This window comes from Sapajus apella, unplaced genomic scaffold, assembly GCF_009761245.1.
Source record: "Sapajus apella isolate SASKATOON/1434 unplaced genomic scaffold, GSC_monkey_1.0 scaffold135, whole genome shotgun sequence".
In the NCBI taxonomy this organism is placed as follows: domain Eukaryota; kingdom Metazoa; phylum Chordata; class Mammalia; order Primates; family Cebidae; genus Sapajus; species Sapajus apella.
The window spans coordinates 2420895-2446634 of record NW_022437075.1 but is presented as its reverse complement, the minus strand read 5'-3'; the positions used below and the strand labels follow the sequence as shown (position 1 = coordinate 2446634).

The window sequence follows — 25740 nt, the reverse complement described above, 5'->3', positions numbered from 1 at the left end:
TATGAGTGAGGGCTGGCTGATGACCACCCAAGGGCATGAATACACCGATAATGGATGCCACGTGACACCAGAGCCCAGGTCCACTGCTGGGTTCAGTGCAAGCTGATACCATGGTGGTTATGTGAGCCGGCTGAGTTCTGGATTACAGAGTGAACTGCAGCCTGGGGGATGAGTGCAGAGGCTGGATTAGAGCCGGGCTCCCCTCCCGGCCTCTTGGCTCGGGCCTGGGAAGGAACAGCACCTCTAGTGAGTAAACACAGGCTTGGGAATCCCCTCCCCACACAGTCACACAAGGCAGGCAAGCTCTTCATTCCACAGGGCAGGAAACCAAGGGTCGGAGAGTTAAGGCCACTTGCCCAGGGCCACACAGCTTGATGGGGCAGGGAAGAGACTGGCCCTGGGTCTTTCTTGCTTGAGGTGTCAGCTCCTGCCATCATTTCCCGGGTCAGGTAGAGAAGGCAGGCCTGAGACTCCGAGTCCCTGACTCTTACAGGGCACCTCTCATCCTCCCAGGCCTCCAGGAGCGTTCAAGGCCAGAGCTCCACAGAATGATCATAGGGGCACTGAGCGACGCTTCCTCAGTCTGGCTGCTCTGAACAAGTTTCACCCCCTCCTTTCGAGTGACCTGAAATTCCGAAATAAACTGAAATGCAATGCCAGTTATCTCAGCAAGGCAATGGCCACCTGAGAACGTGCTTTTCTGACCCGCATTCACTCCCTCATCCTCCAACACATCCTTCGGGATCTGTACACCTTCAGTAGCCCTGGTTTCTGAGTCCCCATCCTCCTGATGAGGCCCCAGGACCCTGCTCAAGCACATCACAGTGTGAAAGGGCAGATTCAGGGCTCTAACTGGAAATCCAACTTTCTCTTTCAAGTTTCTCTCAACCACCCAACCCAGAAGTCAAAGACGCCTGCCTGCTGTGTGCCTCCTTCCATGGCTCCTGAGTAACTGCGTCTTGGCCAAGTTGGAATCGCCCCTTTGGGACTCACTGCAGCCTCCCAAGGCCCCAGGAACATAGGTCCTCAGGACCTGGGCTGTGGGTCCAGGAACCCTGTTGCCACAGGTGAGTCCCCCCCAAGCCCCCACACAGCCCCCCCGCCTATAATGAACAACAGTGCTCACCTGGCAGGGCAGAGATGCTCCATGTGACCCAGTCCCGCAGGCATGCACAGTGCCTGAAGTGCCCTAAGCGCTGGGCTGGACTGTGGCATCCCTGCCCTCCCCCAAAGGCACTGGTTGGCTTGTCCCCTGCAGCAGAGACAGCTGAGCGCACCCTCCTCCCGTGGGGGTGTCCTGTCCCAGGCGGTCCCCCTCTCCCAGCCTTCTTGGCAAGTAGAGGCAACTGCAGGACAGCCCCCACACAGGCCCAGGCACGGAGATGTGCGCCTTATGCAGGCCGAGCCTTCCCGGAGGCAGGTTAGGGGTGGGAGTCCACAGGCTAGGAGAGCGGAGGAAGCTGGCTGCCCCTGTGTAAGAGCGCAGCTCAGGCTGTGGGGCTCCTTCCACAACAGCGAGCAGACATGGCCGCAACCACGACCCATCCGCAAAGGGCTTCCAAGCCCTGTGAACGCTGCCACCGCAGCGAGGATACTCGGGCCAGGCTGCTCCTGCCCGGTGCTCTCCATGGGACCCTCCCACCACTCTGCTGCTGCTGCTGCCCCAGCAGGAGTCTCTGTTTACCCCTCCCAAACTCAAAAACCACGCCGAGGGGACGTTTGGATAGTGCCATTTATTGATCTACCCCCGCTTCCTCCACCAGGCCTACCCAGGCCAGGGACAAATGGGCACCCGCCCCTGCGGGGCTTCGCTGCGCACAGGGGCAGCCTGTGCTACCGGAATCCAGGAGGGAAAGGAACGACTTGAGCTCTAAGAAACGATGGGACCCAGAGGGCAGGAAAAAAATAAAAAGGATTTTGGGGGAGGAGGCGGGGGAGTCAAAAGGTGGGCTGATTTAAAGAAAATTCTAAAAAGGGGCCCCTATTTCCCTTCCCTCTCTGGGAACCTCTAAACTGCAAAGGGCCTGATTTCTCCCTTCCTTGCAGCACCCTGCCCCCGGGGTGGAGAAGGAAAAAGGCCTTGCTGTTTGAGACCCTGGCTGCTACAGTTCTTGCCAATGTCCGTCTCTGGCTCGCAAGCCGAGAACTTAGGGAGGGCGGGCCAGGCTGAGGGGGCAGAGTGTCAAGGCGGAGAAGTGAACTGGCCCTGACACCCCCGGTGCCCACGTGGACAGTGAGGGGGCAAAGGGATGGGGACCCCGGACACCCGCCGCGGGGTCCATCGCACCCTTGACCACCTCTCCCTGGGTCTCCTGGTCTTGCACATGGTGGTCATTCCCGCCAAGCCCGAGGGGCCCTGCCCGCCCCCGGGCCCCCATCCCTACCGGCCCTCCCCAGCGCGGCACTCAGGGCACCGCCCACCCACACCCTCCTCTTCCTCCTCGTCGTCGTCGTCCTCCCCGCCGGCCTGGTAGTAGCTCTGTCCGCAGCTGCTGCAGACCGCGGGCGCGCCCACCGCGTGGATCCTCTTGTGTCTGCGGAGCGCGGCGCCCTGCACGAAGCCCTCCCCGCACTCCACGCAGATGTGCGCCGGCTCCTCGCCACCCGCCGCCCCGAGCCCGTCCCCGTGCTGCGCCCGCTGGTGCGCCAGGAGCCCGGCCCCGTGCCCGAAGCCCTTCCCACACTCCAGGCACACGTACGGCTTGGGGGCCGGGGCGCGCCGTGAGCGGGGCCCCGCAGCCTTGGCCCCCGCACCTGCCATGGCTGCCGCTGCGGCCGCGGCCCCCTCGCCCGGCGCGCCCACCACGATGATGCCCTCGCCGTCGCCCACTGGGATGGCGATCTCGCCGTCCGCCGCCTCCTCGGGCCCCTTGGCCCGGCGCACGCTGGCCGCCAGCACCTTAGCCGCCACGCCGGGCCCCGACAGCTCGGGGTGCAGCCGCAGGTGGCGCGCGAGGCTCTTGGGCTGGCTGAAGCCGCGGCCGCAGCGCGGGCACACAAAGGGCTTGAGGCCGCTGTGCGAGCGCCGGTGCTTGGCCAGGCTCTTGCTCTGCGTGAAGCTGCGGCCGCAGTCGGGGCAGGTGTAGGGCTTCTCGCCCGTGTGGATGCGCTGGTGCTGCATGAGGTTGGAGCTCCAGCTGAAGCGCTTGCCACACTCCAGGCAGGCGTAGGGCTTCTCGCCCGTGTGGATGCGCCGGTGCTGCACCAGGTGAGAGCTCTGCGAGAAGGTCTTGCCGCAGTCAGCACAGGCGTTGGGCCGCTCACCCGTGTGCGTGCGCTGGTGCCGTGTCAGCTTGGACCAGTGGCTGAAGCTCTTGCCACACTCGTTGCAGATGTAGGGGGCGGGCGGCCGCGGCCGGGGAGGAGGGCCGGCTGGGGGCGCGGACTGGGGCGGGGACAGCTTGGTGGGAGGCCAGCTGGGGACGTCGTCGTCATCCATGATGAGGATGTCCACTGCAAGGCAACACGGTAGGAGGGGTGGGTCAGGCAAGGGCTCCACCCAGGCCTCGGCTGCCTCGCTCACCACGGGGCTTTTCCAGGCTCGCCCTGGCGCGGGACCCGCCCTGGTGTCTTCATTCCTTGCATTTTACTAGATACTTATTACCCCTCTCCCCAACTAAGAGTTAAGACACTTGGTTTACCCCCAAGTTCTAGAACAATGCCCTCAACATAGACGGCCCAGTCTGTACACAACCAGTCAACATAAGAGGCGAGGGCTGGGGATCCACACAGGGCTCCCAGGAAAGGACCCTGGGATCCAAAGCACCCGCCTGGATGCAGGGGTACAGGATGAGGAAGGCCAGGGCCAAAGGCTCTGCTGGACAGAGGCCGCAGGGCTTGAGTGCAGCCCTGGACACATGGCCTGAGCCAGATGGTGGGTTCAGCACCCTGCACTGGTGCCCTCAGGGGAGTGATGGTGTCAGGAAGACAGTCCTGGTTACAGGTGGAGTGGGCAGGGGCAGTGCACAGGGAACGGGATTGGACGCCAGCATGAAAGCCCCGCCTCACAGCCCGAGTACAACCCCGCTCTGCAGCCTCCACTGGAGGCTCTCGCCAGCCCCCGGTCGGGGGGCTCCTGTCTGCTTTGGCAGCACTTATGCACACTGACGACGCCCTCATGCAGCCAGCAAGGCCTTTCTTGCTCTGCACTAGGCCTGCGGGGGTGGGGAGGGGTGTCTCCCCGGAGGAGTGGGCTTGCCTCCCCAACTCCTTGCTCCTCAGAAGGGTCTGTGTGCAGCTTCTGCATTTGCTCTCCCTGCAGGGCCTAGTCCAGACCTACAGAATCAGGTGCAGGGGGTCCCAACAGGTCAATCTCTCACCCCCATAGACACCCCAGGTGCACCCCACAGAGTTTCTTCAAAGCATGAATCACAACGTTCTCACTAATGACCTCACTATACACTGTAAGCTCCTAAATCTCTATCCCAGCACACACAGCCCAGACCATCTCAGACACCATGCTGGCAAACACACGAGGACGGACCATGACGTCCCCTGCATGACACACTTCCACGTCCATCAAGTCCTCATCGGGGAGCCATGAAACTAAGCCTTTACCAAGAGAAATAGAGGCACTAGGAAGTTGAGTCACAGCCCACAGCCACACAACTGCAAAGTGGCAATCCCCAGAAGCACTTTAGCAGTGTGGGTCCAAGAAACAGCCGCCCACAGCTACATCCCCCACCCCACACACAGCACACCCTACACTTGCCACAAAGTGGGATCCTGCAACCAGCAGCATCAGCACCACAGAAAACATACTGAAAATGCTTACGAACAGCTGGGTGTGGTGGTTCTCCCCTGTAATCCCAGCACTTTGGGAGACCAAGGTGGGCAGATCACTTGAGGCCAGGAGTTTGAGACCAGCCTGGCCAACGTGGTGAAACCACATCTCTACTAAAAATATAAAAATTTGCCAGGTGTCATGGTCCACGCTTATAATCCCAGCTACTCGGGAGGCTGATGCAGGAGAATGGCTTGAACCCAGAGCATGGAGGTGCAGTGAGCTGAAATCGTGCCACTGCACTCCAGCCTGGGTGGCAGAGCCAGATTCTCACACACAAAAAACCCGCTTATGCTCAGGCCTCATCCAGACCCACTGTTTGAGAAACTCCCTGGACCGGGGCCTGTGCTTCAGCAAGCCACCCGGTGATTCTGATGCCAGCTTCTGTGTGAGAATCGCTATTCCAAGTAGAGAGTACTCCAATATGGCTCTTGAATCACCTGGGGCAGAAGAAAAAACTCCAGGTGAAGTCAGGAAGCAGGGAACCTTCTGGAGAGAGCATGGAGCCCCTGCACTGCCAACATGAATCAAGAAATTTAAGTTATAAGCACATTACTTAAAAAACGTAGAGAGAATTAACTCGCATCAGAAGCTATTTGCCCCGGGGCAGTCAGTGAAGGGGACAGGGACAGGTAGGAAAGAGATTTGGTTATCACTGTAAACTCAGTCATACTATCTGAACCTTCCAAGTGCTGCTACGCTTTAAACTCACTTTGTTTTCAAGGTTGTGAAAAAAGTATAGCAAGGCTCCCTGGGAACTCGGCTGTCGTGAAGACGTGAATTCTGAACGCAACCCTTGTGACACAGTGGCAGGTGAGTCAAGGGCACTGGGGCAGGCATGCTGTGCATGGAGAGTGGGGAGGAGAGCACATGGGAGCCACGTCCTCACCTCCCATTAGAGCTGTGACTCATAAAGCAATTACCCGAGCTCCTTACCCAGGAACAGGGAGAAACCCAGAGTGCGTGAAGGGGCTCCTTACTCTAAAGGCAAGCTGGGAGTAGGGGAGGATAGGAGGTGGGAACTGTTTCCTGCTTCAGCCCATGGGCAATGTGGCTTCTCTACAGGTGTCTGTACACTGCTTTGTTTAAGTAAGCAGGGTTAAATGGACAGGGTTTAATTACTTAAAAGGCAGGGCTCTTTTACAGCTTGCAGATTCCTGGGCTCTGGCACATTTTCCCACACTGCACCTCAGGGAAGCCAGGAGGAACCCGAGTGTCAGAGGGACAGGCCACTTCTGACAAGTCTGCGTCTGCACTGAGCACGAGCCAGGACAGGCCACTCCGCTTCCTGCAGCTGCGACGGCAGCCTCCCCCTCACTGAAGCGAAGACACTAACAGCTCTCTCCACCTCACAGCACCATCTGCAAAGGGATTCATCAGGTTCCCAGAAAGAGAAGAGCACATTGAGGAGCAGAGAGTTCTCACTCCATTAAAAAAATAAGTAACCAGGAGGGCCAGGACCACTCTGCAGGTGGCCACATTTACCCTTGGTGGGGAGGGAGGGAGGGACGGGAGTGTCCCCAGACGCCTGGCCCTGGGCTAAATGTGTTCCACGGATTACCACGTTTAATCCACGACCGACACCATCACTGCGCTTCCATCACTGACTGAAGGACTCAGCTCAGGTCCCGAAGGCATGGTGGGGGGGCCTCAACTCCACATTACCCAAAGCAGGACCTCTGCCTCGGGGAGCTGCAGTTTCATTAGAGGTTAACCTTCCAGCACAACAGGGGCAGCCAGTAACACATCCAACGCAGAGCTGGAGAGCTCACCACCTAAGACAAACCCTGGGCTGGGCAGGGGTCTCCTCCCTGTCCCAGCGGCACCCAGCACCCCTGTACACACTGCTTTTGCTGCTTTTCTTTTTTTGAGATGGAGTCTCACTCTGCCTCCCAGTTTGGAGTGCAGTGACGATCTCTGCTCGTTCTAAACCAGGGGCCCCCTTTGGCATCAGGGATGGGCTTTGTGGAAGACGGTTTTTCCACAGACAGGGCAGGGAGGTAGCGGGGAGATCCATCCACGGATCTCAGAAATCTCTGGAAAAGTGCCTGAGGTGCTTTACAAAATCCATCCCCAGCTTCACCGTGGTCTTTCTCTGGGTCTGGGAGGCTCTGCCGCCTGTCTGTCTTTCTACATGGCGTCTCCCCGGCACGCTGCGCCCACGCGTTGCCATGTGAACTGTGGCTGCGTGATGTCCACAAGGCCTGCAGCCTGCCAGATGGAAAGTATTTCCTCTCTGGCCCTCTACGGAGAGGTCTGCTGAGCCCGGGCCAGCATGGGGCCTGCTGTGCTTACACAACCATAAGACGCATCATACCTTATTCTGCAGGTCTCACGGGAGGCACGCAGCCGCCGTGGACGGGAGGGAGGCCGGGAGGTGTCAGCGGCCATAGTGGGGTCGTTGTGGGGCCTTGGCGAGCAAACCTGGGCCCCAAGTAGCCCACAAATGAGTTTTGCACAACCCAAATAATACTATACTAAACAATACACGTTGACAATGTCCAAAATGTGAAGGATTTCACAAAACCCAAACTGGCCTCTCTGCCTGAAAAGTCAGTGTCGGCCCGTGGGTTCCCCAAACTCCTGTGCCACCCCGGGTCTAGAGTTTCCTGCCAGGGAAGGTCACAGGGCTGTCCGAAATCACAATGGAGGGTCCAGGCTCTAAGAAGGGAAAGGGGGCACCCTCAACAAACGGGGGTGCTGCCAGGCTGGGGGCAAGGAGGAAGTCAGGCAAAGAGGGTGGCCCCCAGGGGTCCCCACGATCATCCAGTGGAAGAAACTGGGAGCCACAACCCCAGCCCCCCCCCTCGACAGCTAGGAGTGCAAGGATCAGTCAGGGGTCAGGCGCTGTCATGGCCCCCCTCACCCCCAGTGAGAGAAAAACGGGTAAAAAGAAGGCTTCCTCCCACCTGGAGGCAAAGGAAGCCAGGGCCAGCGGGATGGCAGCAGGGTCAGCTGGGAACTAAGCTGCTCACCTGGATTCTCATGACTGGCCATCTGCTGGTCCTCAGAGTCCAGCGGCCCCGGAGACCACGCCTCTTCCCGCAGCTCCATGTCTGGGTCCCTGTGAGAAGGGGACGAGATGGAAGGACAGAGGTTACGGGATGCCAGGCTGCACCAAGGGCCTGGCAGACCCGGGCATGGCAGGCACAGGGCCTGGCAGACAAGGCATGCAACACCTAACCAAGGACGGCGAGAAATGGGCCGGAGCTGACCTGCCTGCTCCCCACTGAGGGCCCACCAAGGCCGAGGAAAGGACTCAGGGACACACACAGGCTGCAGCTACTGGCACTTCCCGTCCAGCTCCACCACTCCCAGCCAGACCTGGGGCCGGCAACCCCACCTTCTGCCTCAGTCTCCCCACTGGCAAGACAGAGAATGTGTTCTGGCAACTGTCCACAAGACAGTGTCCATGCGACGCTCACGCCAACCCAGAGGGGACCGGAGTTCCCACACCCTGGCAGATACGGACACATCACAGCAGGAACAGGGCAGCAGGCGTGTGAGGGTCTCAACACGAAACCAACCCCAGCCACACACCGAGGGTCTCCACACACCACCAACCCCAGCCACTCACTGAGGGTCTCCAAACACCACAGCAACCCGTCCACACACCATGAGGGTCTCCACGCACCACACCAACCTGAGCCCCACACGCACGCAGCTAAAGCGGGCAGCAGAGCCTGGGCCACGTGCATGAGCTGTCGAAGGAGTTCATGCCTTTTCTCCCTTTTACAACAGGCTCCCTGACCAGGCACGGTGGCGCCCACCTGTCACGCTAGCACTTTGGGAGGCCAAGGGAAGCGGATCAGTGAAGGTCAGCAATTCGACACCAGCCTAGCCAACATGGCGAAACCCCATCTCTAGTGAAAATACTAAAATTAGCCCAGCATGGTAGCACATGCCTGTGATCCGCTTCTCAGGAGGCTAAGGCAGGAGAACTGCTTAAACCCAGGAGGCGGAGGTTGTAGTGAGCCAAGATCACACTCCAGCCTGGGTGACAGATCAAGAGTCTGTCTCAAAAATTAAACTTAACAGAAAAACAAAATGAAGCCGGGCGCGGTGGCTCAAGCCTGTAATCCCAGCACTTTGGGAGGCCAAGGCGGGTGGATCACGAGGTCAAGAGATCGAGACCATCCTGGTCAACATGGTGAAACCCCGTCTCTACTAAAAATACAAAACATTAGCTGGGCATGGTGGTGCGTGCCTGTAATCCCAGCTACTCAGGAGGCTGAGGCAGGAGAATTGCCTGAACCCAGGAGGCGGAGGTTGTGGTGAGCTGAGATCGTGCCATTGCACTTCAGCCTGGGTAGCATGAGTGAAACTCCGTCTCAAAAAAAAAAAAAAAAAAAAAGAAAAACAAAATGAAACCAGCTGTGAGGCAGCCCTTCCCCCACCCTCCCACCCCGCACCCCACACCCTCCAGCAGGTGCAGAGGGAACCTGAACTCTGGCACAGATCAGGGCCTGGCAGGGCCACTACCAGCATGCCCTCCCAGCTTTCCAAACACAGGCCAGGGTTTCATAAACTAGGAGCGCCTCAGCAAAACTCCATGGGGCGTACACACAGGGCTGCCAATTTCCACAGCCAAATAAGGGCAATTTAAAAAAATGTCCTGCCTGCCAAAGGCAGCGGTGTTTAGAACTGCTCACCAGTCCCAGAGCTCTTTGTTCCCTCTCCACGGCTTCACTTGACCAGCCTAAAACAAAACAGCTCCTGCATCCCACAGTAGGGCTCTGGGGCTCGGCCCACCGAATCCCAGCACCTGTGGGAGACAGGGCTGCGGCCGCCCGGCCTCTCAAGGGAGCCTCCTGCAGGAGCCATGAGAAACCTGCCTGAGGAGCCACAGCCTCCCAATGCCAGGTCCAGCGCTCATACCCCAGGGCCCACACTTCATTAAAAACAGCTTCACTGAGCTCTGACTCCCTTCCACAACGCTCCACACTTAAAGAGTCCGACACAATGATATTTAGTACGTTCGGTTTCACAGCCATCACCACATCAACTTTACAACAGCCACGAAAGCCCCCGTGCGGGGCAGTCACCCGCATTCCCCGGCCAGGCCGCCCTGCATCCTCTGAACCCCCTTCTGTCCCTCTGTACTGGCTGCCATGTGCCCTGCCCAGGAAAGGGGCAGCACCTGTCCCTCCGTGTCTGTCCTCTCCCACAAGCGTGGCGCTGCGGCGTGCCAGGTGATTCGCTCCTGTCTCGGGCTGAACCCCACCCTGTGTGCAGCTGGCCACAGTGCGCCACCCACCCACGCATCGCTGGTGGGCTACTATGGGCCTTGTGAACACTCCAGGTCAACACTGGTGTCCATTTGTATATTCCTGTGGATGCTCATTTCTGTCTCTGTGGGGAGGAGACCCACAGGCCCGAGCCCCCAAGGGTCTTCAATTCTGTGTTTGATCAGATCTGTGCACTGAGGTGGAGGTGGGCACAAGGCTTGACCAGCCATAAGCAGCCCGTTCCCCAGTGTCACTTCACTCCCAGGCGGGCAGGACTCCCTCCCCGCAACAACCTGAACACCAGAAGAGAAACCCAGGCCAGGCCCCTAGGCTGAATGCTCTCGGTTCTGAGGAAATCTCAGCCTGCACCCATCGCCTCTCATTCAGGGTGGGGTCTGCAGACCAGCGTGTGGGAACGGGGCGGGGGGCGGGGGGTCCACTGGAGCACTGGCAGAACCCACCTGAACCGAGTTTCTCAGCACTATCCAGGTGCAGAAGGGACCCAGCCCCACTGCTGGATGCTGTCCACCCACCACTGAGGAAGAAGGTGAGAGTCAGATGAGAACTCAGGACGTGTTCCATCACATAAATTCATGTGCACAGATCTGCTGTGTGGGTCACTTGGCAGCCCTGGGCCACCCCACCCCACAGTTCCAGGCCCTGCTCTAGACAGCTGACCAACTGTGAATCGGGGTCCCCACAGCCCTCGGGATAGGTCTGACCGCTGTCCCCATTACACAGATGAGGACACGGAGTCCCAACGTCTCAGTGGGGAAAGGAGAAGGGAAAGGCAGGGCGCAGAGGCACAGCTGACACACAGACCATCAGGCCCCAAGTCTCTGCTAGAACCACCCACCCCTACATTCCCTGCTGATGCTCTACTCAAATCCCACGCAGGATCCTGCCGGCTGCACTCTCCAGGGTCCTCATTTACTGAGCGCCTGTGAGGACCAGGAGACACGGGGTCACCAGGAAAGATGAAGGTCACTGGAACACATGGAGTCACTGGGAGCCACAAGGGTCACCAAGAGACACGGAGTGACCAGGATGGTCTAAGTCCTGCCCCCAAGGCTCCCAGACAGCAGGAAGGAAGCACGTCAGGAGGGGGCCAGGGGAAGGAAGGGACAGGCAGCTCTGATAGGGAGGCTGAGGGGGCCCTCAGAAAAGAGGCACCCGGAAGCAGGCCCTGGATGGGGGCGTGAAGAGGAGTCCGGGACAAGCTGGGTGCTGCAGAAGAGGCTGCAGCTGCTGTGGGACGGTTCCTGCCAGGAGGACTGCGAGGCCTCTGAAGCACAGGGGATCCCTGAGAGGTGGGCACTGTTCTGATGCTTTGTCTCACAGATGTGGAACTTGAGGCTGAAGGGCCAGACCCTCAGGTTCCCTGCAGCACATGAAGAGCAGCGCTGGTGGCAGCACCAGGAGCAGGGTCTGTGCAAGCACAGAGCCCCAGGGACTCCCAGGAGATTCAGGGCTTCAGAAGCAGGAGGCACTAAAGGTGGCCCTCCCCGCTGCCTCCTCTGGACTCTATGTGAGGCCCCCCTCCTCAGGGTCCCCACCCGCCTGCTCTTCTCTTCCTAATCCTGCTACTCTGCCACTCTCCGTGTCCGCTTAGCTGGCCTGTCCTCCCGGGCTCCTGTGATGTCGGTGCCCACTCTGACACCTATGGGTCCCTAGCACCCAGGGCAGCACCAGGCACGGGCAGGTGAACACACCAACAGATGGGTCTGGGCAAAGCATATGCTGGAGACCCGACTCGGCAAATGCCAACACCCAGTCCCTTGCCAGACCCACTCAGGAAAAGGTGAGACCCACGCGGAAGGACAGGCTGACCTCCCCTCACACACTCGGGCAGGCTCTGGGTCCCTGGGATGGAAGCGTTCAGGCTAAACTGCTGTGAACATGCACCCAGCCCCTGCTCAGGCTGGCTCTGCCTTTCCAGAGGCCGGGAAAGCCCACATCGCAGGAAATGCTTCTTGCAGAGAGCTGCCAAGACAGTGAGGTTCCGAAAGGGGTAACCAGGGGGAACCTATCAAACCCGCAGCGGGAATGGACAGAGATGGAGAGAGTCACCCCTCCTCCATAGGAGCCAGCAGGGAATGGTGGCTGGCACACCTCACACTCCCAGCATCAAGAGTGAGTGATTGGCCGGGTGCGGTGGCTCACGCCTGTAATCCTAGCACTTTGGGAGGCCGAGGTGGGTGGATCACCTGAGGTCAGGACTTCAAGACCAGCCTGGCCATCATGGTGAAACCCCATCTTTAAGTGAGTGACCTCAACCTTTTTATGTTCATGTTCCTAATATTTTAATAACAGGCAATTATGTCTTCATCAAGAGGAAAGGCCCAAAGGGGCGTTCTGGACAGCCACTGGGCTACGAATCGGGACTGGGAGGTGGCTGCGTGCGAGGGGGCCGGCCAGTGAAAACGCCAGACAGAACAGGTCACCCCAGGGCAGCCCCAAATGCACGGGGTCAACAGCAAGTGCAAGAAGGGGGCTCTGCCTCCCCATTCCTTCCCGACAGCAGGTGAAACCCCACATGCAACCCACCCACCATGTAGAGGAAGAGGACGCCTCATCACCAGCACTGGGGAGCTGAGGCTGAGAGACACCTGTGCAAACCAAGCCTGAGCTCTCTCAGGCTCCCCACATATTTCAGAAACCTGTTCACTACTGTTCAGTCGCTACTCTTGGGCATGGAAGCCCTCAGGCCTAACCGCTTCAGGGATCTTCAGGTTCCCAAGTCTCCTATGTGCCTGCAAAAATAACATTCCAGAGCTTTCTCCTGTTATTCTGTTTCATGTCAACCTAATTCGCAGATGCTGCCAGAGACCCCAGGAGGGGAGAGGAGTTCGGCCTCCCTACATGGGTCAGAAAATTGTATGCATCTCAAGACTACACACCACAGACCATAAAAATGCCTCAGGACTTCCAGTGCAAGAAAAAAAAAAAAAAAAGAAATTAAAAAAAAAAAACGCCTCAGGGCCTCAGAGAAACTCACACACGGCTGAACGGGCCAGCCACTTTGGAAAACAGTCTGCTGATTCTTCAAATGATTAAACAGCGATATCCTGTTTTTCTTTCTGAGACGGAGTCTCATTTTGCTGCCAGGCTGGAGTGCAGTGGCCCAATCTCAGCTCACTACCACCTCTGCCCCATGGGTTCAAGCAACTTTCGTGCCTCAGCCTCCCGAGTAGCTGGGATTACAGGTGTGCGTCACCACATCCAGCTAATTTTTTATTTTAAAAGAGACAGGGTTTCACCTGCTTGGCCAGCCAGATCTCACTCCTGACCTCAAGTGATTTGACCACCTCGGCCTTCGAAAGTGCTGGGATTACAGGCAGAGCCACCACGCCTGGCCTAAACAGCACTCACTATCTTGTGACCCAGCAATTCCACTCCTAGTTATACCCAAGAGAAATGCAAACACAGGACCACGCAAGAAGCCACATACAAATCCTCACAACAGGACCATCATCAAGGCCAAGGCGACAGTGGACAGACGCTGACGGCTGCAGGGGATTCCATGTGACACCGTACCGAGCAAGCGCGGGGACGCGTGAGGAGACAGCAGGCAGAGGGCAGCTGCTGTGGGAGGGGCTGGGAGGGGAGTGACTGACAGGGGCACCAGGTTTCTTTTGGGGGCTGACGAAATGTTCAGGATTTATTAGAGATAGAGAGAGATGGAGTCTCGCTTTGTGCCCCAGGCTGGAAGGCAGTGGCACAATGTTGGCTCACCGCAACCTCTGCCTCCCAGGTTTAAGCGATTCTCCTGCCTCGGCCTCCTGAGTCGCTGGGATTACAGGCACCCGCCACCACGCCCGGCTAATTTTTGTATTTTTAGTAGAGATGGGGTTTTACCATGTTGGCCAGACTGGTCTTGAACTCCTGACCTCAGGTGATCCACCTGCCTTGGCCTCCCAAAGTGCTGGGAGTATACAGGTGTGAACCACCGTGACAAGCCTCAGGTTCAGGAATTACATAGTGACAATCACACAACTTTGTGAATATATTAAAAACCACTGAATTGTGCACTTTAAAAAAGCAAACGTTGATCATGGTGTGATCTCAGATAACTGCACTCCAGCCCAGGCCCGGGCCACAGAGACTCCGTCTCAAAAAAAAGTGTTGTAATACATGAATTGATGAATTGTACCTCTGTTAGAAAGTAAACTTTAAAAAAACCTACAGGCCTTCTAATTACAACACCCTAAACATTAAAAATGCCTAAGAATCAGCACTGTGGGAAAGGTTAAAAAAAAGCACAAGGAAAACAGTTCAGAGAGCAGTGTGCAACCAGGGGCTGAGCTGGTGGGAGGGGCCGCCCCTGCCTCCTCTTCTGGGGGAAACCTGTTTGCCAAGTGGTGATAATGTGCTTCCAGTGAAACTCTATCACATAACTCAATAAAAGCAGGGACTTCCCAACTCAGAGCCGTCCCCTGGCTTCCACCCGAGGCCAGCTTCCTGCAGGGCTAAGGCCTTGGCGGGCTGTGGATGGGGGAGGTGGGAGGGGCTGTCCTCTACACCCCTCCTCTCCACCACACAGCGGCCTGCCGGGCAGCCAGCAGGGATCACCTCTCACTCATCAGGGACCTGCAGCAAGCCAGCACAGGGCATGGAGCATGATTCCAGCCATGGTGATGGGCGGGGGAGTCAGGGCAGGGAGTGGGGGGATGGGAGGTGGGCAGTTTACAGAGGCGGAGGGGGTGACCCTGGGTGGGGTGCATTGGGCTACAAACTGCCCTCCAGATGCCTTTTACATGTTCAAATGGCCACACTTTAAATGACAGCCATATACCTACATGAAAAGTGGTCTTGTTTCCCTCTTGGTGCATAAAGCCTAAAACATGTGCTATCTGGCCCACTGCAGGGAAAGCTTGCTGACCCTGATGTAAAGAAATGAGAGCGCCAGGGTTTGGGGCACGCTTTTCAGGCCACAGCCAGGTGGAGGACAGGAGGGAGGGGCAGCCTACAGGGAGGCCCCACCTGGGGCTCCGTGCTACGCAGCTGCTGCTCTGGAATTCCGAGGGCACAAGGGCACACGCTGGGGGCTCATAGCTTGGGCTTGGGGGCTCTGAACCCACCCATGGGTGAAATGCCAGATACAAAACACCCTGGCAGACCCAGAGACCTCCAGGAAAGGAAGATGCTTTTTTCCTGCCTTTTTGCAAAAGGGCCCACAAATTCCATAGCCAGAGGGGCCGGGGGCAGCTGAGGAGGCGTAAGGGGCCAGAGCTCAGGGTGCTCTTCTAAGAGGGAAGAAAGGCCACACTGTGGTGACTTGGAAGAGTCCTGACCTGGGACAGGCCCATGCTCTCTGCATCCAAACTCCCTCTACGAGGAGCACCAACCAGAGAGACAGGAAACAAATCATCTGGGCGACAGCAACACGCGACCATGGTACCGTCCCTGGCGTAGTCAGCACTCTGAGAAGAGGCACTTACTTAAGCCTCAGCTGCCTCGTCTGCAAAGCGGGGACGGGAAGGGCAGGTGCCCTGCAGGGCTGTGTGGGACTGAGTGGAGGCCTCTGAGTGCTCGTCAGGGTTACGTCGACGAGCAGTTCTGGTAACTGGTAACTCAACGCGACCCAGTTCTCTTCCTCTGCCACCCCTCCAAGCATGCACTCAGCCCTTGCGGAGGCCTGTGTCCCAGGACCTCATGGCAGGGGAACGGAACCGTCATCTGCAGAGGTGAGTGACAAGAGAGGCGGGGGCACCACGAGAGGCAGGGATCTGAGGCAGCTCCTGACCCAGCTCTCAGGGTCCACGCCAGCTCCCTACGAGAAGGCCCCCCACTTGCTCTCAGGGAAGCCCTGGGCTATTTAAGGAATCTATCGGAAGGCTTGGAATTTAACATCTTCTGAAACGGAGGGTCCCAGCCTCCCTGCCTGCCGCCTCCCAGGCTCTCCTTGCCTCCAAAGGTGCTCACCTGGCTCTGACCTCCACCCGAGAGGAAGCACTGGCAGGGGTGCCTTCTCCTGGCCCCTAGCCCTTGAGAGATCCAATTAGCACAAATGATTGTTATTATTGTTGTTATTAGGGCCCGCCCACCCTCTGGAGGCCTGCCTGCCAATTATACCCTTTCTTCTGCTGCCAGTCTCACCCCCTCCTCCCCCGAGCTCTGGGAAGCAACTCCTCCTGGCCGTCCGTGGCCCTCCCAGCCCAGACCCTTCTCCGGGCACCCACCTGCTTTCTGCCCCACCCCAACCCCCGCCCAGCCTCTTACTCCTTCCCCTCTACCTGCAGCCTGGAGCAGCCAATCACCTCCTTTCCTTCCCCGACTCATCCTCTTACCACTCAGCTCTCAAACACCCTCTCTGACTTTCCACCAAATCCTGTGGCTCCTTCTCAGCCTGACTCCATGGCTGCTTTGCAGGGCAGGGGAGGAGCCCTGGGATTCGCAGACCGGCCATCCCCCCACCCCACCCCTCCAGCACAAGGGCTTCTGCCCGTTCCTCCCTCCCACCCGTCCACCCTCACTCTCTCCTCCCAGTTCCCTCTCTCAGGGCTTTGGCTCCCTCCCACCAGGATCCTGGCTCCCACGCTGCCTCTTGGAAGTACCCTCCCCACACCACACCAACTAATCTTCCTAAAGTCACTCAGTTCAAACAACCAATTAGAACCTGGGCAAAGGATCTGAGTAGGCATTCCTCCAAAGAAAGACAACTATGTGGCAGGCACATGGAAGGGTGTCCTCATGAGCTGTGTGGGAGAGACGGCTCCCTGGCCCAAATCCGCAGGGAGTCACCGCCTCACACCCACTGTGCCGGAGGAGGGAAAACAGAAAACAGCAAGTGCCGATGAGGACGAGAAGCGGGCCTCCACTGCTGGGGCAAGGGCACAGCAGGTGCACCACTGCCGTGGGAAACAGCGGTTCCTCAAAAGGTGACACCCAGAACTCCCATCAGAACCAGCAATTCCACTCCTAGGTATGTTTTCTCCACCCAAGAGAAAATCAATCCACACAAAAATCCGTCCACAAATGATCATAGAAGCATTAGGCATAACGACCAAAATGTAGAGACGACCCAGATGTCCATACGGATGAACTAATGATGGTCCATCCGTGACCAGCAGGGAACGCAACTCAGCCTTAACAGGCGTGGAGCTCCGCTGCAGCCGTGATGACCCTCGAACCCGGCATGCTGGGTAAAAGGAGGCAGACGCAAAGCAGTGCAGGGTTCTATTTATACACCTGCCCACAAGAGGCACACCCCGGGAAAGAAAGCAGATCAGCACTTCCCAGGGACCTGGACACAGAGAGGGTTACAGTGAGGGAGGGAGGGCTGCTGAAGAGCATGGCGTTGCTTTTTGGTATGAAGAACACGTTCTAAAATCAATTGACTACGGTGATGGCTGCACAAATCACTGAATATGCTAAAAACCACTGAGCTGTATACTTTTTTTTTTGACACAGAGTCTCACTCTGTCGCCTAGGCTGGAGTGCAGCGGCACATTCTCAGCTCACTGTGACCTCCCCTCCCAGATTCAAGCGATTCTCCTGTCTCAGCCCCTGCCTCCCAGTAACAAACCACAGGTGCACACCACCATACCCAGCTAATTTTTTCTATTTTTCGTATGGATGGGGTTTCATCATGTTAGCCAAGCTAGTCTCGAACTCCTGACCTCAGGTGATCCACCTACCTCGGTCTCCCAAAGTGCTGGGATTACAGGCATGAGCCACCGTGCCCAGCCCTGAGCTGTATACTTTGTTTGTTTTGAGACAGTCTGGCTCTCTAGCCCAGCCTGGAGTGCAATAGCATGATCTAGGTTCACTGCAACCTCTACGTTCTAGGTTCAAACGATTCACCTGCCTCAGCTCCTGGGTAGCTGGGACTACTTTTAAAGGGCAAATTGTACACTATGGGAATCATATCTTAATAAAACTGTTCGCATTAACAAAAAACAATTCGGTTCACCACCTCCTTGCCCAAACCGCTGCCCTGCCCCTCATTCCAAATTCCAGGTTCCTCCCCAGGCACTGCAGGGCCCGATCTGGCTCAGGCATCTGTACAAACCCCTGATTCCAGCCCACCCAGACCTCCTGTCCCCTGCCCAGCTCCTGACACAACAACAGGCTTGCTCCTGGCCAGGCCCGGTGTTCCTCTCTAGGGACCCCCCCCATCCCCCCGGCTCCTCCACCTGCCTTGCTTGGTCTCATGTTTCAAGGGTCTGCTCAAATGCCAGCCTCTCCGAGGGCCATGCCCCACCTTTCCCAGGCCAGGACTGACTTCCTGGCCAGTCAGCATCTTCTGTTACCACGTCATGAGCGTCCCGTCTATTGATATGTCCTTCCTCAAGCTCTGCATCTGCTCCTGGGTGCAACGCTCCCTAAGGGCGGGTGCCAGGGGTGCCCAGCACCAGCCGCCGCAGTCCCCATGGCTGCTTCGAGAACCAACACTGCCGCCCGGCCCCTCCCAGAGCCCCCTCCGGTTCGCCTCCCCCTACGCTCCTGGGGAGACGCCCACAGCGTAACCCCTCCACTCCCCCACCAGCCCCTTCATCCCTCACTCCTGGCTGGAAAACCTCATTCTTCTTCCCTCCTGCACCTCCGCCTGGCTCCCCAAGCTAGGCCACATCCCAAATCAGGCCCTCATTTCCTCAGTCCCGGGATGTCTCCGTGACACGGCTGAGATCCCAGGCCTACCCTTCCTGAGGGTGCTGGGGAAAGTGCCAGGCACCCTCTCCTGGTACATTCTATAGTGACTGATCTGCGGAGACCTTGCCCTTCCTCTGAGCCGGTTTTGGCAGGTCACATTCTCCTGGAGCGCAGCCTGCACCTCCCTCGGGCAGGGCTCAGGGTGCAGAGCTCAGCCATCCCCTGCTCTGGCTCTCCCCGCCCTCTCCTCTGGAGGGCGGCTCCTAGCGTCTATTTCACTGCTTTCTTCTTTTCCAGCCGCCTCACACCCAGGCTCCTGCAGCCTCCCACCCACACCACCCACACCTGCCCCATCAGAGCCGCCTTCCTCGGGTGCACCAGCACAGCCACGGCAGAGCCACTCACAGCCCCAGAGGGCCAGAGAGAGGGACTCCCAGACCCACTGGACCCTTCATCTACCCTCAGGTGCAGCCCCCTGGGGGGACTGTGCCTGCAGACCTGCAGATCCCTACGGATCTCAGGGCAGGCGAGTAGGTAACCAAGAAGTCTTTAAAAGACAAAAGTTTTCAGGCCAAAAGTCCCCACACACCTACAAGGTACACTATGGACTCTGGTGACAAGGCAGTGGTGTCCATGTAGGTTCATCCACTGTAACAAACGCACTGCCCTGGAGTGGGAGTTGATGGGGGTGGGGTCAGGGGGAGGCTGTGGGGGGTGGGAGCAGGGGGATATGGGAAGTCTGTGCACCTTCCTGTCAATTTAAAACAAAAAAAGCCCCTAGTCACTACTCAGGTAGCTGAAGAGGCAGGATCACTGAAGCCCAGGCATTCGAGACCAGCCTGAGTAACACAGCAAGACCCTATCTCTTAAATATACATATATATATGAAATAAAAAACAACCCTTTCTATGAAAACACACAAAACCACACCCATGGAGCACTTTACATTCTGTCACCCCTCAGTGGGACCAAAGGGGCAGGCTGGCCGTTTTACAGATAGGTGTGGACTCCCCACCAGGCCGTCTGCACAGCCCCTTCCTCCCACCTTGAGGGCATCTGCTTGGCCCATCTGCCAAGGCTTAGCACCCACAGCAAGGAAGGTGCTTGGAAGGAAGCCTTCCCAGACTCCTCCCTTCCCTCAGCTCTGTCCTCTCTTATCCAGCAACAGAAGATCACAAACATCAACTGCAGGTTAAATCCCAGGTCCTGGGTGCAGGGTGCCCTAAGCACAAAAGCTCTGATCCGGGCCCTACAGTGACGCCGTGAGAGACAGTGTGAGGCCATGAGGCCAGCACAGAGGCAAGAGGACAATCACTCTGGGCAGGCCAGGGTCGGATCCGGCCCCCCAGGAACCAGCCACATGACCTGGGCAAGGTGCTTGGGCTATGCGTCCCTCCTGAGATGACATGTGTCAAGCGCTCCCCCAAAAGCCAGATGCTGAGGCACCCAGTACGTACCAGTTATCACTGTGGTCACCCGAGTCACCGGACGCCAAAGGCACCTTGTTTCCCTCTAACTCCTGGGACACTGCCATTTGTTCCCTTTTAATGCCCACCACTATGGATGGTCCTGGGTCCCCAGGGGGATCCGCATACTACTCACCCCCACGGCACCTACAGCAGGTCCTCATCAGCCCCACAGGGCATCCAGCGGACCATGCACATGAGGGCCTTGTGCACAGCAGCCTCAGGAATCCAGGCTCTGACTGGCCTGACCCTGGCTGAGACCAGGACCACTTCTGGTGCATCTCTGGGGCCCAGCATCACCCACTCCAAGGCCTGGCACTACTGAGGCCCTGAAACAGTGGGCCCAGATGGGATCCCCATTTAGCACAAGACAGACGTCTGTGTTCTGTGAGCCCAAAGGGAGAAGGCTCAGGCCAAGGCAGAGGCGGAACCAGGAACACTTCACTAAGGAGGGACCCAGGGTGCCAGGTCCCCTGCAGAAACACACGGGCCCCAGGCCACCCCACCTGGGCTCAGAGCTTGGGCTGGTTTCTTGGCAGCAGTAAGGCGACAGCTCTGGGCTCCAGGACAGGTCCACTGGCACTGGTGGTGTGACTGCCCCAACTTCACACCCACCTTGCTCTCCCTGATGCTGGGTGAGTGAGGTCTCCTTGGTGGCTGCATGGTCTCAGCACTCAATTTCCGTGCCACTTCTGCTTCTCCCACCATGCTGGCTTCCCCAGAAGCAGCCAGCAGCCCTCACAGACAGCACACCCCCCTGGGCAGAGAGTCCAGCACGCCCAAGCCAACAACTAACACCTACAGGACCTGGGGACAGCCTTTGTTCCCCCAAGCCCCAACCTGGAGCGGAATGGGGAGGTCATGGCGGTCAAGGGCCTGCGCTTGGCAATCACCCGTAGACTCAGGTTCTGAAGCTGCTGGGGGCCTTGGGCTAACAAGTGCAAGCCAGAGCCTCCATCCCTAGCCTCCATCCCATCCCCCTAAAACGGGGGTGACCACCTCCATCCCAGGGCCTTGAGAATTTAGGACAGTGAGGACCGGGCACTAGGCCAGGTTCCGGCAAAGTGTTCACCAGTAAGTGTTGAATCTGTAGCTGCTCATACTACAGGGGCCCCAGCACAGTCCTCACTAGGCTGCAGGCCTCAGGATGCCCCAGAGGACGCATGAACGAGGTTTGGAAAGGCCTGTGGGACGTGCCTGAGGATGGATATCCTGAGGGCTGTGTGTGCCTAGTAACGAAAGACCTCCCATGGCAGCCAAGCAGCAGCTGGTGGCCTTGAGCCATGACTGCTGCCGTTCCCTACCCAGAGCCCCGCTCATCCTCCCTTAAGTACCAGCCTCTGGAAGCCAATCCCTCCTTCCTTCCTATCCTTCAATACACACACCCTCCCCTGCACCACTCACCCCTCCCTCTATGCTGAGAGCTCCCAGGACCCCTCTGGCAAATCTCCCCCACCCCTCTGCTTGGTGTGAGTGGGTGAAGGTGTCTCCCTCGAGGGTCTGGGCTGTGCTGGGACAGGGACTGTAGGATTCCTGCCAGGCTGCCCAGCACTGAGCACGACTGTACCTTGCGCTTGCATCGGGGTGGGGGGCTTGAGACTCTGCTCTTCACCCAGGCTGGGCCAGGCACCTCATCTGGGCCCTCACAGGACAGTGTTGTGCCAAGACCACGCATAACCCCATGCCCAGCATGGGGCCTGGCCAGTGCGGCAGCCTGGATGGATTACGTTTATTCAGGGAATGGCCTTGCTCTCCTTTTTTAAGCAACTGAAGGGAAATTAAACCTGGGAAAAGGGAAGTGACATGTCCAAGGTCACAGAAGTGGAAGAGACAGAGCCAAGGCCAGGGCCCAGGAACCCCTGGCTCCAGAGCCCTTTCCATGTATTTCACACACATCTGTTGAGGTCTGCTCTGGCTCTAAAATAAAAGCATTAAGAACCTTTCCGCTGAGGTCAATACTATTATTACCACCCTCACTCTGTCCCGGTGGGAAGACACTTGTCCAAGTTACTCGTCCAAGGCCACAGAGGTGAGTGGTGGGGCTAGGACTTGAACCCAGGCCTGCCTGGTCCCAGAGCTCTTGGGGAACACAACGCAGTGCCTGCACACACTCTGGCAATGCGCCAGGGAGGGGCCAGGCAGGGTGATGAGCCCTTTCCATCCCTCAGCTCTGCTGAAGCTTGGATGGATGGATAAGAGGTGAGATAAGCAAACAGGAATCTGATCTGTATGTTGTCTGGGGCCGAGGCAGGAGGACCACAGGGGAACTGCGCAGAGGCAGGCAGGTGAATGTCAGCTGGGTTTAGCCAAAGAGGCTTACAGTCTTACAGAGAAGCTAAGCCAGGATCAACGCAACTGTGCTTCCCGGTGCCGGGGCCAATCAGATCCCCAAATGGGTCGTAAGCACTGCCCAACATGGGGCCTGGCACCAGGAAACCGCAAAAAGCAGACCAAGTCATTCCTTCCCTAAAGCCCTGCCCATCCCCCAGACCCAGGTGAAGACAACATGCCTCCCCTGGCTTACACAGCCCCCAGGCCTCTCTATCGGGGGTCTGGTGAACTGGGGTGGCGACTCTGCTGCTCAGGTCTCAGTCTCTGCCCGCAAATCCGACTCCAGGCCCTTGTTATCTCCCTGCACCCTGTCTCTAGTGCCAGCCACAGGGTCTGGCTGCGACTGAAAAAGCTTCTGCCTCCACTCACTCCTGCCTTCTGTGTCTGTGGGTCACTTTTCTGTCCGATTCTGCAGGTCCCAGGGGCACTCGTCCACATGAATTGGGGTCATCTCCCTGAACTGGGAGTCGGGGTGGGGTGTCAGAGGGGCGGGGTTCCACCCTGATCCCCTCGACACCGGCGAGGGAGGCCTCAGGAATCGCCAACTGGTCCAGTCCCTGCCTTCGCCCTGTCCCGCGGGCCACGCGGTGGCTGACCTTGGCCCAGTCACTTCCCCCCCGGGGACGCGCTTCCTGCCCGCCTGCCGCGCAAGGGCGAATGAATGGGCCTCCCGCCGGCCAGAATCCCCGTAATTACCCGCCTGATCAAAGGCCACGCGCAGCCCGCCCGGGGCAGCAACGGGACCCGGGCTGACTCGAAAAGAGGAAGGAAGGGCTGGTGGGGGGGGCCGAGGGCTGAGACCGTGCCCTCAAGGCCGCGGTATCCGGCCAGACCAGCCCGGCCCGCGCGGCCCCTTCCCCCACCCGGGCCTTAACTTCCCTCAGGAGTCGCCACCACTTCCGGCCACGACCGGCGGAGTTGGGACGTGGTGGGGACGGACAGCGCCCCCGACCCCGAGGGCCCGCAGGAAAGGGACCCCCACCAAGGCCCCCGGCCCCAGCCAGCGCACGCGCGCGCGCGCCCCGGCCCCGGCCCCGGCCCCGCGCACGCGCGCCCCCCCCCTCCAGCCCCGCTCGCCGCCCGCGGGCCGCCAGGGCACTCGTCCCCTCCCAACGCCTTCGGCGCGCACGCGCACTCCCCCCGCCCGCGTCACCCCGGCCGCGCGCCCACTCACGCCCCCCCCAGCAGCGCGCACGCGCGCCCGCCGCCCAGTCGCGCTCGCCCTCCCGTCTCCCCACCCACCCCCAGACCAAGCCCAGCTTCCCGAAGCGCGGGCCCACCCTGCCTCCAGTGCACAGCCCTCGCCCCCGCCCCTCACCTCCTCGGTCCCGGGGCCGCCGCGCCTCACTCCTCTTCCTCTCTCCTGCCTCGCGGATAGTGGCAGCGGCGGCAGCGGCGACTCAGACCCTGGGGTCAGGGGGACGGGCGCCCAGGCCGGAAGTGACCTTCCCGGCCGCTTCCGCCCGCGCGGCTCCCCCCCCCACCCCCCGGGCCACCACCCTGTCCTTGCCGCTCTAGGAAGGCGAGCCCGCTACCCCGGCCGCCGCCCCCAGCTCTATGGTGCCCGGCGGGCGCCTGAGGGAGCCACTTCCGGACGCGTCTAGGACACAAGTCCTCCGTCCATGCTCTATGGCGCCCCGCGCCGAGGGGCTTCGGCCCCGCCCCCTTCCTGGACAGGAGATGCAGGCTGGGCCCGTTAGGCGGAGACTTCCGGGTGTCGAGGGCGGCACCCCCCCGCCCCCCAAGCCCGGGCTCCTCGCGCCTGCGCGGCCGGCTCCCCGCGCTAGCCTTGCGGAGAGTGTAAAGTGGCGGAGAGGGACGCTCGTGCCACCTCGGGTCCTCCTGCCGTCTCTATCATGGTAACCCCTTCTATGCCGCCGCTCCTCCCGGTGGCCCGAGTCCAGGTGCCCAAAGGGCTCCGTCCCCTGCGACCCCGGATTCCTTAGTTACTGGATGGAGAGTGCTGCGCTTCAGGTGCCATAGCCTCAGTTTCCTCCTTTCTGAAGTAATAAAAATACACTGTGCGCCTCCAAGTGCTTCACATGCGCTAGGTCCTCATCCTAACTAAGGCCTCGGGATAGGTCCTGTCCCCATTTTGCAGATGAGGAGTCAGATCACCTACCGAAAGTCACACACACGGAATACCAGAGCCCGGGCCCGAACCCGTGGAGTTTGTCTCCAAATTCGTGTATTTAACCCTTGACTGTACACAGTGCCTCCTGTCACAGCAGCTGAGAATCCACCACTTCCTCGTGTTAAGTAGCCACCTAGTGAGCACGCACTGGATGTCAGCTGTTACTGTTAGTATTCTTTCAAAAAACACACATTTTAAAATCATTGTCCAAACGGTGGTGTCCTTGCAGGCGAGTCCTTCCGGTCCCTCCTCTGTTCTGTACTTGGCTGACTCTCACCTAAGTGAGAGTGGCAGATGACTTATTGTTTATAATTGTTTTATTATCATCCTTATTGAGAATCAGAAATATAAGAAGCTACAGTTCACTTGTGGAATAACACCTTTCTCAGCCTCAATTTCTCATCTGTGAAATGGGAAAAAGTAAGATCACATGTGAGGTAGTATGTGTAAAAGCTGCTAAGTTCATTATTGGCCTTGAAGTAAACTCACGCAAATGTTAGCGGTCCTTATTACTTATTAGTGTTATTTAAAGTCTATTGCTGGTGGCCACTGTGTAACCTCAAATCTCAGTCAGCATCAGTCATAAGATGTGCATTATTGATTTAATAGCGTCTTTCCGTGGGGTGGGGGCAACAGTGCTGTATTAAATTTGTGTGTCAATAGGAAGATGTCTGAGTCCCTCGCTGAAGTATCACAAAGGTAAATTTTTAAATATACCTTAGATCATAAGGAAGTGTGGCCAGGCATGGCGGCTCACGCCTGTAATCACAGCATTTTGGGAAGCTGAGGCAGATGGATCACTTGAGGTCAGGTGTTCAAGACCAGCCTGACCAACATGGTGAAACCCAGTCACTACTAAAAATACAAAAATTAGATGAGTGTGGTAGCACTCACCTGTATCACAGCTACTCGGGAGGCCGAGGCAGGAGAATCACTTCAAGTTTGCAGTGAGCTGAGATCACCCCACTGCATTCCAGCCTGGGCAACAGAATGAGACTCTGTCTCAGAAAAAGAAAAAAAAAAAGAACAGAAGGAAGTGCTGTTACAATAGAAACAAGTTATTAAGGGTACGAACTGTACATGAGGAAACCTGTGTGCAGGAAAAGCTGCGTGCTTCTGCTCCTCTGAATCAGATCATTGAGTGGGTGTCCTGCAATGACCTGGTTGTTGGGAGGGACAGCCTCCTCCCTCTCCCAGATCATA

The 25740-nt window shown here is 58.2% G+C and overlaps 1 protein-coding gene across 4 annotated transcripts; it reads right to left on the bottom strand.

The window, feature by feature from the left end:
* Positions 1-1714: 1714 nt before the first annotated feature.
* On the bottom strand, positions 1715-24129 carry ZNF787 (zinc finger protein 787). 4 transcript variants are annotated; one of them, XM_032263381.1, is made up of 3 exons: positions 23722-24129; positions 7759-7847; positions 1715-3453 (listed from the first exon to the last, which is right to left on the bottom strand). In XM_032263381.1, the coding sequence occupies exons 2-3, from the start codon at positions 7835-7837 to the stop codon at positions 2381-2383; spliced, it is 1152 nt and encodes a 383-aa protein (XP_032119272.1). In that variant the 5' UTR covers positions 7838-7847; positions 23722-24129; the 3' UTR covers positions 1715-2380. The 4 variants fall into 4 exon arrangements, with proteins under 4 accessions (XP_032119272.1, XP_032119274.1, XP_032119273.1 ...); XM_032263383.1 differs by lacking the exon at positions 23722-24129 and adding an exon at positions 21640-23077; XM_032263382.1 differs by lacking the exon at positions 23722-24129 and adding an exon at positions 18218-18463.
* Positions 24130-25740: the final 1611 nt, after the last annotated feature.

Excerpts from the sequence above, each read along its gene's own strand:
- ZNF787 (XM_032263380.1), bottom strand. The coding sequence starts at position 16,420 with ATGGCCGGTCTGCGAATCCCAGGGCTCCTCCCCTGCCCTGCAAAGCAG. Across the intron at positions 7,848-16,301 it reads GGGTGTTTGAGAGCTGAGTG|GGACCCAGACATGGAGCTGC; the intron begins GTAAGAGGATGA and ends CCCTTCTCACAG. Across the intron at positions 3,454-7,758 it reads GGCCAGTCATGAGAATCCAG|TGGACATCCTCATCATGGAT; the intron begins GTGAGCAGCTTA and ends GTTGCCTTGCAG.